Source organism: Helianthus annuus, chromosome 2 (genome assembly GCF_002127325.2).
Source record: "Helianthus annuus cultivar XRQ/B chromosome 2, HanXRQr2.0-SUNRISE, whole genome shotgun sequence".
Classification (NCBI taxonomy): Eukaryota; Viridiplantae; Streptophyta; class Magnoliopsida; order Asterales; family Asteraceae; genus Helianthus; species Helianthus annuus.
Window position 1 is genome coordinate 149,486,275 of NC_035434.2, and position 14,423 is coordinate 149,500,697.

General features: G+C 34.3%; 1 protein-coding gene across 1 annotated transcript; it reads left to right on the plus strand.

Moving 5' to 3' along the window:
* The first annotated feature begins 230 nt into the window (after window positions 1-230).
* On the plus strand, window positions 231-5,282 carry LOC110924206 (GDSL esterase/lipase At5g03610). The gene is made up of 4 exons (XM_022168242.2): window positions 231-507; window positions 2,659-2,930; window positions 3,884-4,190; window positions 4,886-5,282. The coding sequence occupies exons 1-4, from the start codon at window positions 246-248 to the stop codon at window positions 5,086-5,088; spliced, it is 1,044 nt and encodes a 347-aa protein (XP_022023934.1). The 5' UTR covers window positions 231-245; the 3' UTR covers window positions 5,089-5,282.
* The last annotated feature ends 9,141 nt before the right edge of the window (window positions 5,283-14,423 follow it).

Here is a 14,423-nt window from a genome sequence, read left to right on the forward strand (position 1 = left end):
GTTAACCCTATGGACTAAAATGGCAACGGTGAAACCTTTTTCGACCCACAGACAAAAACGAAACATTTAGACTAAACTGGTAAATGACCCAAACCACAGGGACTAAATTGACATTTAACTTTTTAAAAAAGTCAAGGACATTTATAGTCATATCTTCCAAATTTGAAGGGTACTTATTTAAAATAAGAGAGCACCCGCGTCTTCATAAAAAAAACACCAATATTCTTCTGTTTTTTTATATACTAATGGAACTCCATGGTCTCCTCTCATACACATTCTTCCTTTTCCTCATCGCCGGTAACTTTACACCGGAATTCACAATCTCCAAAAGCATTCATCGTCATATAAACCGACCAACGAAGCTTTTTGTATTCGGAGACTCGTATGTTGATACCGGAAACAACCCGAAGTCATTCGCTAGCTCTTGGAAACCCCCTTATGGTCTCACTTTCCCCGGAAAGCCAGCCGGAAGATATTCTGATGGCCGTGTGTTCACCGATTACCTCGGTATGTTCTATAATCCATTTCTAGTTATTAAGGCGAGGGGCGGACCCAGGTTGATGGCTGGGTGGACGGGCACACCCCTTAAAAAAGTTAGTGTATTTTTTAGAAAAAAAAAACCTGATTGCACACTTTGAAAATATGATTGAACCCTCGTCTATATCCTAGAAAATAATTCCTGGGTTCGCCGCTAAGATTGCTGACAAAGATATCTGTATAAAACACGATTAGACATGTTTACTGAAAAAGTACACAACATGATTTTTTTACTTTTAAAAATAAATATAATTATGAGGTTAGGACTTGGTATATAAAACGTAAAACTGTGTTATAAACATGATATGTAAAGTAGTTAAACAAGTTGTATTCATGTTTAATATTTGTGTTACACGCGTCGTTAGAGACCTGTTAAACCCGATAATACAAGATTTTTCAGCCCTTTGTAAAATAATGTTTTTCTTCACGAGAGGTCGAAGGCTTAAGCATGCGGTGAACAAGTAGAATTAAAATGTGATTAAATTATTAGGTTAAAAATCTCCACTTTTCTTCCAATATATGATTTTTTAATCATGGTTTTTAAAAGAAACTAGTGTTTTTTTATACATGTAATATTGAATTACTCTAAATGATAATTCCCTCTTGTAGGCAATGAATAATGACGCAGGATTAAAGCCTACTCATATTTTAGTTTTTACATGAGCTTACATCAGTAAATGGGTAACGTAGCCTCTTTCTGAATAGCCAAACTAAATCTTTTAATCATTAATTAACAGTGGATATAGCTTGCTATATACTCATATTTCCTATCCACCGTTCAAAAAAAAAAAATTGTTATAAGGTGCAATTATATAGGCACGTTATCGTTTTATCCCCACCACTACCAATAATGAAGAATTTCCTTTGGACCATTAAAGATTTATATAATCAAGAATATAGCTTGCTCACTCATGGCCTGTTTATGTCAGTTTTGATAGTTATTTTGGGGTGAATCATAAATTACGGTTTCGAAACGATAAACTAACGGGTTAGTTGTATCAGCTAAAGGCTTTTTGGTAAACCAGTAAAATGGTTTCAACACCTTAAATTATATATTTTAGATGAAGTTTACAAATAATAAAAAGTGAATCCCATGTGTTAATCCAACTCCTATAAAGCGGTGGAGTGAGTGGGCTAATATGTTTGTTGCTACTTGCTAGGTTGTGAAGGTGCCACCTACATATAGACAAATTGCCACATATCATTTAAAACTTATTTTTATCAATCGTTGTTAGGGGCAGTATGTTTTAGTTTTTAATAAGCTTTTGGTTTAGACTTCTTACTAGTTCAGCATTTTATGATTCAGACTGTTTGTTTCGCAAATAGATGTTTAAATAGTTCAGACATTTGCCTTTTAATAGTTAAGCATTATACTGAGTCTGAATGGTTAAAACATCTTATCTGAATTGGTCAGACATTTGCCTCTGAACGGTTAAGCATTATAGTGGCTCTTCTCATTCAGAGGTTGACAAACAACCCCTTAGTGTTTTATGATCCGATGTCTTCATGACCCGATTGGAAATTGGTTACCTAGCTGGTCCGGTTAAGCCTTTTTGAATGGTCTCTATTTGAATCGGCCGGTTACCGATTGGACCTTGTGAACCAGGTGGTCGGATAAGATTCAAATTTTTGGTTTAATTATCAGGCACTAATACTATATTTTATTTATTTTAGTCTTTATATTTTATTAAAATTAAAAATCCGTATCGAAATCATATATGCTTTTAAATTATATATACAGTATTAGTTTTTTAAATTATTTTTCACGACATTCGGTTCTTAAATCCGTTTTGGCTAGTGGACCAGTAAAGCGAGCGGTTCAACATCTCTTTATACATATATTGGTAGATGGTATAATCAAAAGCAACACAATCGATATTATAATCAAGGATCGGTGTAAGATCCTTGATGATTTGCAGTGATTGTAAAGGACATATATTACACTACTGAGCAAAAAGTTCAGGGGGTCGGGCACCCCCCGGCCCCTTAATAGCCGCGCCCCTGCTTGCATTCACGTGTGAATAAAAGATAATTTAATTGCATGTCTTGAAACATAAATTATGTTAGCTTATTAAAAAGAAGACATCAAGGTTACTCTCTAAATATGCTATGAATTTGCAGCCAGGTTTATGGGGATCAGGTCTCCATTGCCTTATAAATTCAGAAAATATGCGCCGAACAAGTTGCGAGGTGGACTCAACTTTGCTTTTGGTGGAACCGGGGTGTTTGACACAGGCAACTTGCAGCCGAACCTAACCACCCAGATTGGGTTTCTTCAAGGGCTAATTAAAGACGGGGTCTACACTAAGCGGGATTTAAAATCATCCTTGGCTCTTGTCGCAGTCTCAGGCAATGACTATGGGACTTACACTTCTACAGGTGGCTCCGAGCAGGTAACCTCCCCTAACGCATTTTGCGTTAGTTTCAAATATTCGGGTTAGTTTCAGACGACCTACCAACCTGCGAACACGACCCATTTAACAACTCTATTTGTAGATGCTTAATGGGAGTTTGTTGTTCATTTATTTAATACTTTGTTTAAAAAAGAAAAAAAAAAGGTTCATGTTAAGTTTCAAATCTATAAACTATTTCCCTTATTACATATGTAGAGTTAAGTTCCCGTGAAAATAAAATAAACGTACGAATTGAAATAAAAGTCAAAAAAGTGGCGGTGTCATTTTGGTAATTATCACCAACTTCAAAATTACTCTAGTAGAGTAATTTTGAGCTTCTGTTGAGTAATTTTGTAAATGTTCAGGTAGAGTAATTTTGGTCGTGTAGGATAATTATCAAAATTGTAGGGTAATTATCAAAATTACACTCAACCCCCCCCCCCTCCAAAAAAAAAAAAAAACCTAAAAAAACCTAAACCATTGTAAATGTTCATGTAGAGTAATTTTGGTCGTGTAGGGTAATTATCAAAATTGTAGGGTAATTATCAAAATTACACTAACCTCCCCCCCCCCCAACTAAAAGCTAAAAACTAAACCATAAAGCTAAACCCTATAACTAAATGCTAACAAAATTACTCTGCAAGACATTTTCCAAAATTACTCTACAGAAGAAGTCAAAATTACTCTACTAGAGTAATTTGATAATTACCCTACATTTCCCAAAATTACTCTACAGATGCTCAAAATTACTCTACAAAAGACACTCTTTGCTTTTTCCCCGGTTATTTTGAAGTTGCTCATAATTACCAAAATGACACCGCCACTTTTTGCTTTTTCTCTCAATGCGTACGTTTTGTACGTTAATATTATTTTTATTTGATCCTTTACCTACATATGTAATGTGCAGCTGAATTATGTGTTTATGTTATCGATATCGGTTGGTTTATATGTAGGGTCTGCCTTCATTCATTTCAAAAGTTGTCAATCAAATGGCAATAGATTTGAAACTAATTCATGATACGGGGGTACGACGAGTGTTGGTGACTACCCTACAGCCGATTGGATGCCTTCCCACGGTAACTGTCACTTCATCATATCAACAATGCAACGAAAGCCAGAATTCAGCAGCCAGTTTCCATAACCAATTGTTGCAGCGGGCCGTGATGACGCTGAACAATAACACCAAAGATTCTAGTTTTCTCATTCTTGATATCTTTAGCGCGTTCAACACGGCGTTAAAGAGTAAAAGAGATTTTACGGGTACGCGATACTCTAATCCTGATTATTCTTATTTGTGTCCGGGTTCGACTTTCAGACGTAGCAATGCACAAACGGTCCTGGCCAGCCCGTGATATGTCCAAAAGGCCTGATCCCTTGAGCCGCATAAGTAAACCGCTTTTTTCATGTCCTATACATATTTTTTGTCCACTTTATAATCTTTTTTAGAAGGTAAGTTAATTTTACAATATAAGTGTAAACTTGTATATTTTCATTCTTTATAATTACAAATTTGTGGCATACTTTTTTTAACAAAAATATAGTTTTAATCTTCACAAATTAAAGTTTCAAGTTTTTTTATATTTTTAGGTATTACTAATTTTAACTTAATAAAACATTTATTACTTGTACTTTAGGTGCATGTGTGTATAATGAAGTTTGATTTAGAATTTCGTCAGCATCCGAACCAAACTCCAAGTTTGATTTGTGAATCGAGTTCAAATTTGTGATTTTCAAATAGATTTGAGCCGAATATAAGAATTCCAGTTATATTTATAATTTTTATTTTTCTTACTATTCGGTTTATTCGAATTGTTCAAATTCGAATTCAGTTTCAAAATTTTTAAATTTAAATAACCCGATTCAAATGACTCGGAAAAACCAACAATATGTACACTCCTACCTTAGTAGGGAACCTATTTTGGACTCTTGGATTTATATGAACTTTTGGAATTTAGGGAACTCCAAGTTGAAACCTTGTTGTATAGCCACAAGCAGTGATGCAAACTGTGGAAGTTTGGATGAAAACGGAAAGGCGTTGTACACGGTTTGTAAAAAACCCGCTTCCACGTTCTTCTGGGACACGGTTCACCCGACACAAGCCGGATGGCGTGCTGTGTATTTAACTCTTCGGTCGTCTTTAAACCGAATTTTCTTGTAGGTTCTTTCTCGTTTATTTCTTTTGCTTATTTGTGTTTTTATAGCTTCGGGTAGCCATTTGACGGGTCTCTATGGGACCGTAGGTGTCGTTGCATTCAGATGTTAAAAGAGGTGTAATTGTTTATGTTGATGACTGCATACTCGAACAATTTCAAACCGTTTACTTATCAACGGTTGGCATAGGTTTTGTTTTAATCCATAACGTGTTTAAATAAGTTAGCGGAATAGGAAACGAGTCACTTGAGCAAATGTTACATATTGAAATCTTTTTGTATCCAAATGTATAAAACCTATTTAACACGTTAAATGTTTTTTAAATTATGAAAATATTGTACGCGTTGGCCCGATCACTTTTGAGTCGTATTAAAATCATACGTTTCGACTTGTTACTCAAATCCATGAAATGTTTTGACATATAGAATAGACACTACTAAAAGATCGACTACTTTTAACGACAAGTAATTATCGACTTGTCCAAAAATAACAACCAGTCCGCCAGACCATCTTCTTCATTTCCCATGGTTCAAAGACGACGAAGCATTCAACGTCTTTTGTAACAAAATGCTCAAAGCACCCGAAGAAGACATCCCAGCGAAACTTTGAAATGGTTCTGCTCCTCGTACCCATATAACCCTCCGTGATCCTGGTCCCAACGATGTCATCTGTCTTGCATCCTTTGGGTTAGCCAAAGGTACAGCAGACGAAACATCGGTTATTGGGACCAAACAGTTGGCGAAAAGGGTGTTTGTCGTCACCGTCAAACAACTTTCCCAATAACATGGCGGTGGAAGGTTGTCAACGGCTTCTAAATCTATCTCGAAAAGATCTTCCTCATCTTCTTCTTGAATGTTATCTTTTTTCATGTCTACAACATTTTCTTTGTTGCAAATTATATGTTCATTGTGCTGGAGTGTTTGAGCCATTTTAGGCATGTGTTTTAGGGTTTGTGCATGGTGGTTTTATACTTTTATATATTGAATTGGTAGGTAAGTGGTAAGTGGAAGATCTGAAACAAATCTACAACCATAAGTTGAGTGATTAAATTAAGGTTTTTGTTAGTTTTGGCTGCTTATCTAATGTATTGTTAGTTGTGACTTTTGATGGACTTAATATCCACTGGTTATTATTTTATTTTATTTAAGAATGAGAGTTATAGGGTCCATAATCCAGTTTTCAATAGGAGTTTTGAAAATTTAAACCTAACTCAACTAAAAATGTCAGAAGAAAGTAGAGCCACCCACCTCAACAAAGAAACTTGAAGATATTATATGCATTGCCATATGGTCTCATGGTTGTAGCTAGCCAATTCACACCAACCAAAGTGTGCATAATTTGAATCTTGATTGATTTTTAGTATAGAAGAGATTTTCTGGATATGTAAACCATCAAATTAATTACATTGAATTTTGTATTAATAGCTTATTAAGGGGAGTATTCCAATATAGGTGCAAAACTTCTTTTTTTTTTTCTAACGGCAAACAAAGTAACGTGTAAACCCACCCTTCTTGGGGCTATGTCCAAAGTCGACACCTCGACCGCCGTGAAACCGTACCCCCTAATGCGCAGGAACCGGGACTGGGACAAGGGCAATGGGCGTAATATGGCGTTTTAATGGCGCACTAGAGACTATTTCCTTTCCCACTTGTCAAGTCTGCAGAATTCAATGTGTCATTGAATTCTAGACTATATTTTTCATTGAATTTCGTATTCAATCTAGGGGTGTTCATCGAATCGAATATCGAATATCGAATTTTCGAATTATTCGAATCGAATTGTTCGAATAATTTTTATTTTTCCTTGAATTCGTATTCGATTCTTATTCGATTAAAAATTCGAATTCGAATCGAATTCGAATAAGTTCGATTTAGTTCAGATTCTTTAAAAACATGTAAAACACTTTCAAAATGAAACATAAATTTTAAAGCAATCATAAAGCACAATATCATATTAAAATGTTCCAAATAAAATACCACAAGTCTAAAATTTAAAACGAGAAGTCATGAATAACCACTTCACATTACAAGTTAATATTGTTACGCTTAGAAATCTATTGATATATATATGTTACTTAGGTTTTAGTTATGGGCCATGTAGTGGGTTTGGCAATCGTTAATTTTAATACTTGGAAAAAATTAGAGAATAATATACAGTATAGCCTAATAAAAGTTATATATGTATTATATATAAAAATAATAAATAAAAATGTATAATTTTTATTCGAATTTCGAATCAAATCGAATTTGAAATTATAAATTCGTATTCGATTCGTATTCGATTTACTTGACTCGAATTGAATCGAATTCGAATTCTTATAATCGAAACGAATTCTTGATAATCGAATCGAATTTAAACGAATTTCGAATTTTTCGAATTCGAAACGAATTCTGCACACCCCTAATTCAATCTTTGATGTGAAATTCCAAACAGATCATATACAAAGCTTTGTGCTTTGTTCTAGAGACACAAAGCACGGAAAATTCTTATGGTTGATACTCCACACACAGACACCAACGTTTTCCCTAATTTTCTGTCCCACAAGCTCTTGTTTCAGGTATTCTTTCAGGTGCAAGGCTAATCCCGGAAGTGCAATCTATTTGCTATTGTACCCTGGGAAAGAGACGGGTTCACCTGGGTGACTCGAAACGTGTTCTTTACATGCCTCGGTCGTCTTTGTTTTCTACTTTTCTTTATTTCGTTGCATTTTGTTCTTAGTCGTTGTTTACGTTTTATATTGTATTTTGGTTCAGTTCTTGTTTTTGTACTGTAATCCGAATAAAACCGTTATTTTTATTTTATTTCTTGAACGAGGTCTTAAAGATTGTAAATCCCAGAGTCACTAAAACACAAATAGCTTAAATAGGCACTTTAATAATCATTTGCTTCAATATATAGTATATGATATATTTAGGAGGGGAGGTCTTGGGTTTAAGTCCTATAGACAAGGATTTAAATAAATTCGCCGCTTAAAAAAAAGATACAGTATATGTTATAAAAAAGTAGACGGTGAACAGAATTCTCGAGATTTTACGCAAGTGCTTTATATCCTTTAATATGATACGGAGTCAGCAAAATTATATTATATAATCATGTAGTCGCATCAATATATGCTCGAGGTGATTCTTTTGTTGTGGTAAGAAGAATGTATATGTTGAATGAATAAAGTTGTACAATGTTAAGTGATTTAAATAGACGATGAATCCTTAGGTGGAACGGGTCACTCCCCCTAGTTGCAGTGGTGTTCTAGCTCATCATTTGAACTTGTTCGCCGATTCCCAAGAAATTCCTCACACTTCCTTCCATCAACAACCAATGCATAGCGCAACACATGTGTTCTTAGTTCTTCCCCACCTTTTTCCTCCATAACGATCGGGTTCACGTACCATCACGTGAAATTCCATCACACTGAAGATGAAAGGTTTGCGTCCGTGTTTCGCTTAAATCCGCGAACCCAAACCTTGATCGCGAGAGTGCTCCGGGTGCCCTTTGGTTAACAATACCCTAAAGTATAATATATAGTCAAAATCTTAAGCTTAGCTGTCTTGGTATATACACTTAATACACCCGGAGTGGAAGAGCATTCACATCAACACCTCTATATTATCTTTTATAATTTAACTACATATTACATTTTTTAAAATTTTGTTTATCCTTTAAAAACTCCTCACATCACATTCTTTATGTTTATCTCCATCTTACTTACAAACACTTATTTATTGTTTGTTTATCGATTTTATGCACTCACAACATTTAGTTTAGGGATAGGATAGTCACATATCAAATAGAGAGATTGAGTTTATTCTTAACTGTATATTTTTGAGATAAAGAGAAAAATAGAAAACCTGATATAGATGTTAAATGAATAAAAACTCTATCTTTTTTATAATTTTGAGAAAGTGAATGAAATGAAGATGCTATTGTGAATGCTCTAACAACATGACACTTAAAACATAAATTATACAAATATTGGGATAACAACACTGAACTCGCTTGGTAAAGGCATGAACAAGTTAATCGCTAGTTTTTTTTTTTTTTTTTTTTGAAAGAAAACTTTTTTGCACCATTTTTCTCAAATGAAGTGTAACCCAATAAACAAATGAGTATCATCGATGGCTAATCATCAAGGAAGTTATTAACGATGAAAAACATATAAAAAAGTTTAAAATAATTTTTAAAATAGCGTTATATTTTAAAATGTCTTAGTTTTTCTTCTTTTCTCACGACAAAGGCGTTTAGGATTCTTAATTGACCAATCTAATATATTTATAACCTTACACATATCACGACAAAGGAGCTTAGGATTTTTAATTGACCAATCTAACATATTTATAACCTTACACATATGATTCTGAATTTGTATCTCATACAAATTGATTAAAAACTTGTTTTGTGTGATATATTTTATCTTAGCATGTTGGAAAACTCCTAGGATTGATTATTTCATTCTTAGACTTGTAAACTTTCGTTTACACATCTAGGGCAATTGACTAAGATTGGAGATTGATGAATCTAGGGTTTTAGTTGATTAATTGTATGTGCATCCATAGGTTTTATAAAAAAAATAGTGTTTATGTTAGAAATCTTCGTTATCATTATTTGTTTGAATTATGGTATGCTAGCGTTATTGCAATTCAAATTCTCGTGAATATGCCTTTCTAAGTTGATAGATTATCTGATAACCCTAGTGTTTGTTTGACATAATTTGAGGTTTGTTAGCATATGTCTATAGTGTTAGCATTCCAAGAGTTGTGATAGGTCTCCTTGGCGGGAGTTTGGTCTAGTTTCATGTTTCGTATGTTTATTTCAGTTGCGCCAGAATCTCATACAAGTTTTTGCAATTAGTTCAAAAGGATTCTCTTGAATATGTCTTTCTAAGTTGATAGATTATTTGATTATCTCCGTAACCCACGGCCTCTGGTGAGAACACCACCACTCGGATTTTAGGAGAAAAAATTCACCGAAATTATACGAGTGCTTGTTGATCATCAAGAGGAAAACACACACACATGCCATACACATGCTTGAATTTCACACACAGATCTTATATATGTACACACACAATACATACATACATACACACACACACACACACACATACATACATACATACATACATACATACATACATACATACATACATACATACATACATACATACATACATACATACATACATACATACATACATACATACATACATACATACATACATACAGAGGTAAGATCAAATAAAAAGTTTATTTTGCCTAAGTAGGATGAGAAGTAATCTTAACCATTCATTTTTCAAATCAATAGTTAATATGAAAATGTAGGAGAAAGGAGGAGTGCAAGGATATCTTGGGAAAATTCTATTTATGAACTTTCTCTCTCCACATGCAAGACACATGCATATTCCACCCCCATTTTTTAAACGTTCATAACTTTTTATACGACATTATTTTTTCATAAAAATTTCACCGTAAAATCGAGCGTCTTTTTATCTTTAATTTGAGTACCATATTACTATATAAAATATGAAGACTAAAAAACCCCACTATAATGTGTTGTATTTCTATGTTGTATAACTTTTTTTGTGCTGGATATTTGTACTATATTTTTATGCTAAATTTTTTGTGCTGAATTTTTTTGTCTTAATTTTTTTTCTCAACCTTTTGTGCTGGATTTTTTTGTACTACAGTTTTTTGCTGAATTTTTTCATGCTATATTTTTTTGTACTATATTTTTTGTGCTAAATTTTTTTGTACTAGATTTTTTTGTTGTATTATTAAAAAACAAAAGGGGTGCCACATGTCATTTTCAATCCTATTTATAAAGACCAAAATGTCATTCATTGCTACTTATTAGGAATGTCACATGTCATCATCACAATCCTTCTTAGACTACTTAGGTAAAATCCACTTTTTAGTGGATCCTTCCCCATACATACATACATACATACATACATACATACATACATACATACATACATACATACATACATACATACATACATACATACATACATATATACACACAATATATATATATACACACACTACAGTCGCACATGCATACACACATATTTTATGTTCTGTATTTTTAACCTATGTGAAATATGAAAATGTGTAAAATTTGGATGACCCCGCGCATTTTAAGAAAAAAAATTGAAGAAAGTAAAGAAAATGTTATGTATTTTTAACTAAATGTGAAATATGGAAATGGGTAAAACTAGAATGACACCATACATTCTAAGAAAATTGAAGAAAATCGAAGAAAATAGAGAAAAAGTTGATGTCGTACATGTGAACCGAGACGACTCCCTTCTCGCTAAAATGGGAAAGAAAATCATATCATGGGGTCACCATTTAATTATAAGGTTTATATGATTTTCATGAGGGTAAGGTTTATATGAGGGTAAGGTTTATATGATTTTCATGAGGATTTAATATCAATATTTCAAATCTGTATTTTAATCTTAATCATATTGTTTCTAGTTTCCTATTTCTTTCTAGATTTTTAAAGACTGATTCAATAATTTATTTATTTAATTAAACTAACAGTTAATTTTGTTACATATCATAAATGTTATACGTAAGTTTTATATTTTTTACTAAAATTAAATTATAAGTAATTGAACATTAACAGTATCACAATTATGTTCTATCGCTTTGTGAGTTCTTCTGAAAGGAGACATAAATATGCAGTTCTTCACCTTTGATTTCCTTAAGTTGGAACATGATTGTGTCCCTGGCCTCCAACTTCAAATCTTTCAAAACTTCATGACAATTAGATAACATGAAGTTCAAGTTCCTGGGTCCCACAAACAATGATAATTTGTACTCATCAAAAAATCTTACTTTGTACTTATCAGTGCCTTCATCATATTGGTGGATCAAAACAACTTCAATAGGTTTCCCTTTGATAAGAAGCTTGTTTTTCAAATCATCCTTTAGATGAGACACTATATGATTTTTAACATCTTCGTATGACAAAATAATTGTTCCCTCGAAGTCCCAGTCACTAACCTCAAGCATTTTAGAAAAAGTTCTAAAAGTCATTTTCACTAGTTTTAATGAAATGTTTATGTTGGGGTGACTATATATCACAAACACTATATTAGGTTCTGTCTATAAAGATATCTGAGAAGTCAAAATCTTTTTTGTTTAAAGATGTTAATTACAATATTCAAATATTCAAGATGAATATTATATTTTGGCATCATATTATAAATGAACTTAAATGTTACTTATAAATTCAATAATTATATTCGTAAATGCGGGTTATTATCTCATAAATACATGTACTAGAATCAAATAAAAATGGCAAAATAAATAAGAAGGGTAACAAGGATTCTAGTCCATTGATCTTATATTTGGAGGGTTGAGATTAGAGAAAATAGTGGAAGACCATAAAGGGAATCCTACATTGTTTTTTTTTCTATTGTCCATTGTGTTTTAGTCTGTTGTCCATTTTCTCTTTTATCTGTTGTCATCGATGCGGTTTTTGTCTACTTTCCTGTGACATTTGTGAAAATCCCGATAAACAAAAAACCTTTATTGATAAATAAGAGTTATCATCGATAAGTACTACCGAGGTTCGACACGCGAGCAACCATGGTTTATATGATTCTGAGGATGTGCATTAGTTAATTTGGTGCATTAATAGGTAAACTAAGGTTACATTGCTTGTTGTGCTTGAAAAACAGATTAGACGATTCATTTATGGATATCGAAACGTAATTGTTACACGACTAACTAAACAAGGCCGTTTGTGTCGTGAATGCTTCTGGGGGCATGATTTACCTTGAACATGATCATGAGTAAGTAACACGGGTCATTGAGGCCTTAACACATAGCGAACACGTTAAACGAAGCAGCTTCCGGTTAACGGAACACCTTTATTTTAATCACGCACTGTATCATCCAAACATGCATTGCATCATCCCTCAAGCTTAAAAATACTTATACAAAAATTATTTAAGATGTTTTAAGCAAAAACATGAAAGCGTTCGGGTTTTCGTTAACATATGACCATTTTTTTTCAAACAGGAAAATCGTTCGTTTCGTGTCTATTTACCAAACTGGAGGTGCGTAAGTGCGTTAATTACCGACAATAACTTGAAAACCAAAAATTATCCCGAGATGCTTATCAAAATGTCTTAACATTATTAATTTTTCCAACTCATGGTAACCGAAGGTAATAGCTATAAAAGCTATAAATATAAAAGAGAAAAATGCTCGGATAGTCCCTGTGGTTTCACCTTTTTTCACCTATAGTCCCTATCTTTTTAAAACTACTTGAATAGTCCCCAAGGTTTCACATTTTGTTCTCGGATAGTCCCTGGGTCTAACATCAGTTTGTTTTCTCTGTTAAAATGATGTGAAATGACAAAAATACCCTTTTCTTAAAAGGCCAAACCATAGGGACTATCCGGGCATCTTCTTCATTTTTATTTATAAAACCCCACCACCACACTTCATCTTCAACCTCCACCCACCATCACTCTCCTCTCCATCCGAATCCATCACCGCCACAGTGATCCATCTATCTTTCCCTCTCATTTCTTGTCTGCAAACTTATCCTCTCAAAACCTTCAATGCCTTCATCTCTTTCAACTAAAAACCTAACACACAAACATGAAGACCTCATCTTGAACTCTCCCTCTCTCGATCTATATACTGCAAACACACACAAAACACATTTCACTCACAAAACCCTTTGCCCCGTGCTCTCTCTCTCTCTCTCGTGATGCTCCTGGTCGACGACGACCGGAGCCAGTCAACCACCGGCTGTCGATGGTGTTACCAGCCAACAACACCCTCTTTCCCTCCTATTCACTTCTCCGGCGAACACTCATGGAGGAGCCGGAGCCTCACCGGCTTCCTTCTTGCTTCCCAGACGACAGCACCCACACCACCTCGGTTCCTTCATCCCCGACGACGGAGATCAGAAACAGAGAGACGAGAGAGAGAGCTGAAGAGTCAGAGACGGAGCGGCGTCGCCGCTCACGGCGGCGGCGGCACGGCTGCTGGTCCGACGGGTTTCATGATGTGTTGATTTGCGAGTAGATAATGGTGATGACGGCTTCAGCTTTGTTCAGGTTTGTTTTGGAGACACGAGTGGCTCAGTTCCAGATTTGGTGCGATTTCGGATTCGAGATATGCTTAGTTTGGGGTCGAATTCGGGTGGAGGAGAGTGATGGTGGGTGGAGGTTGAAGATGAAGTGTGGTGGTGGGTTTTTATAAATAAAAATGAAGAAGATGCCCGGATAGTCCCTATGGTTTGGCCTTTTAAGGAAAGGGTATTTTTGTCATTTCACATCATTTTAACAGAGAAAACAAACTGATGTTAGACCCAGGG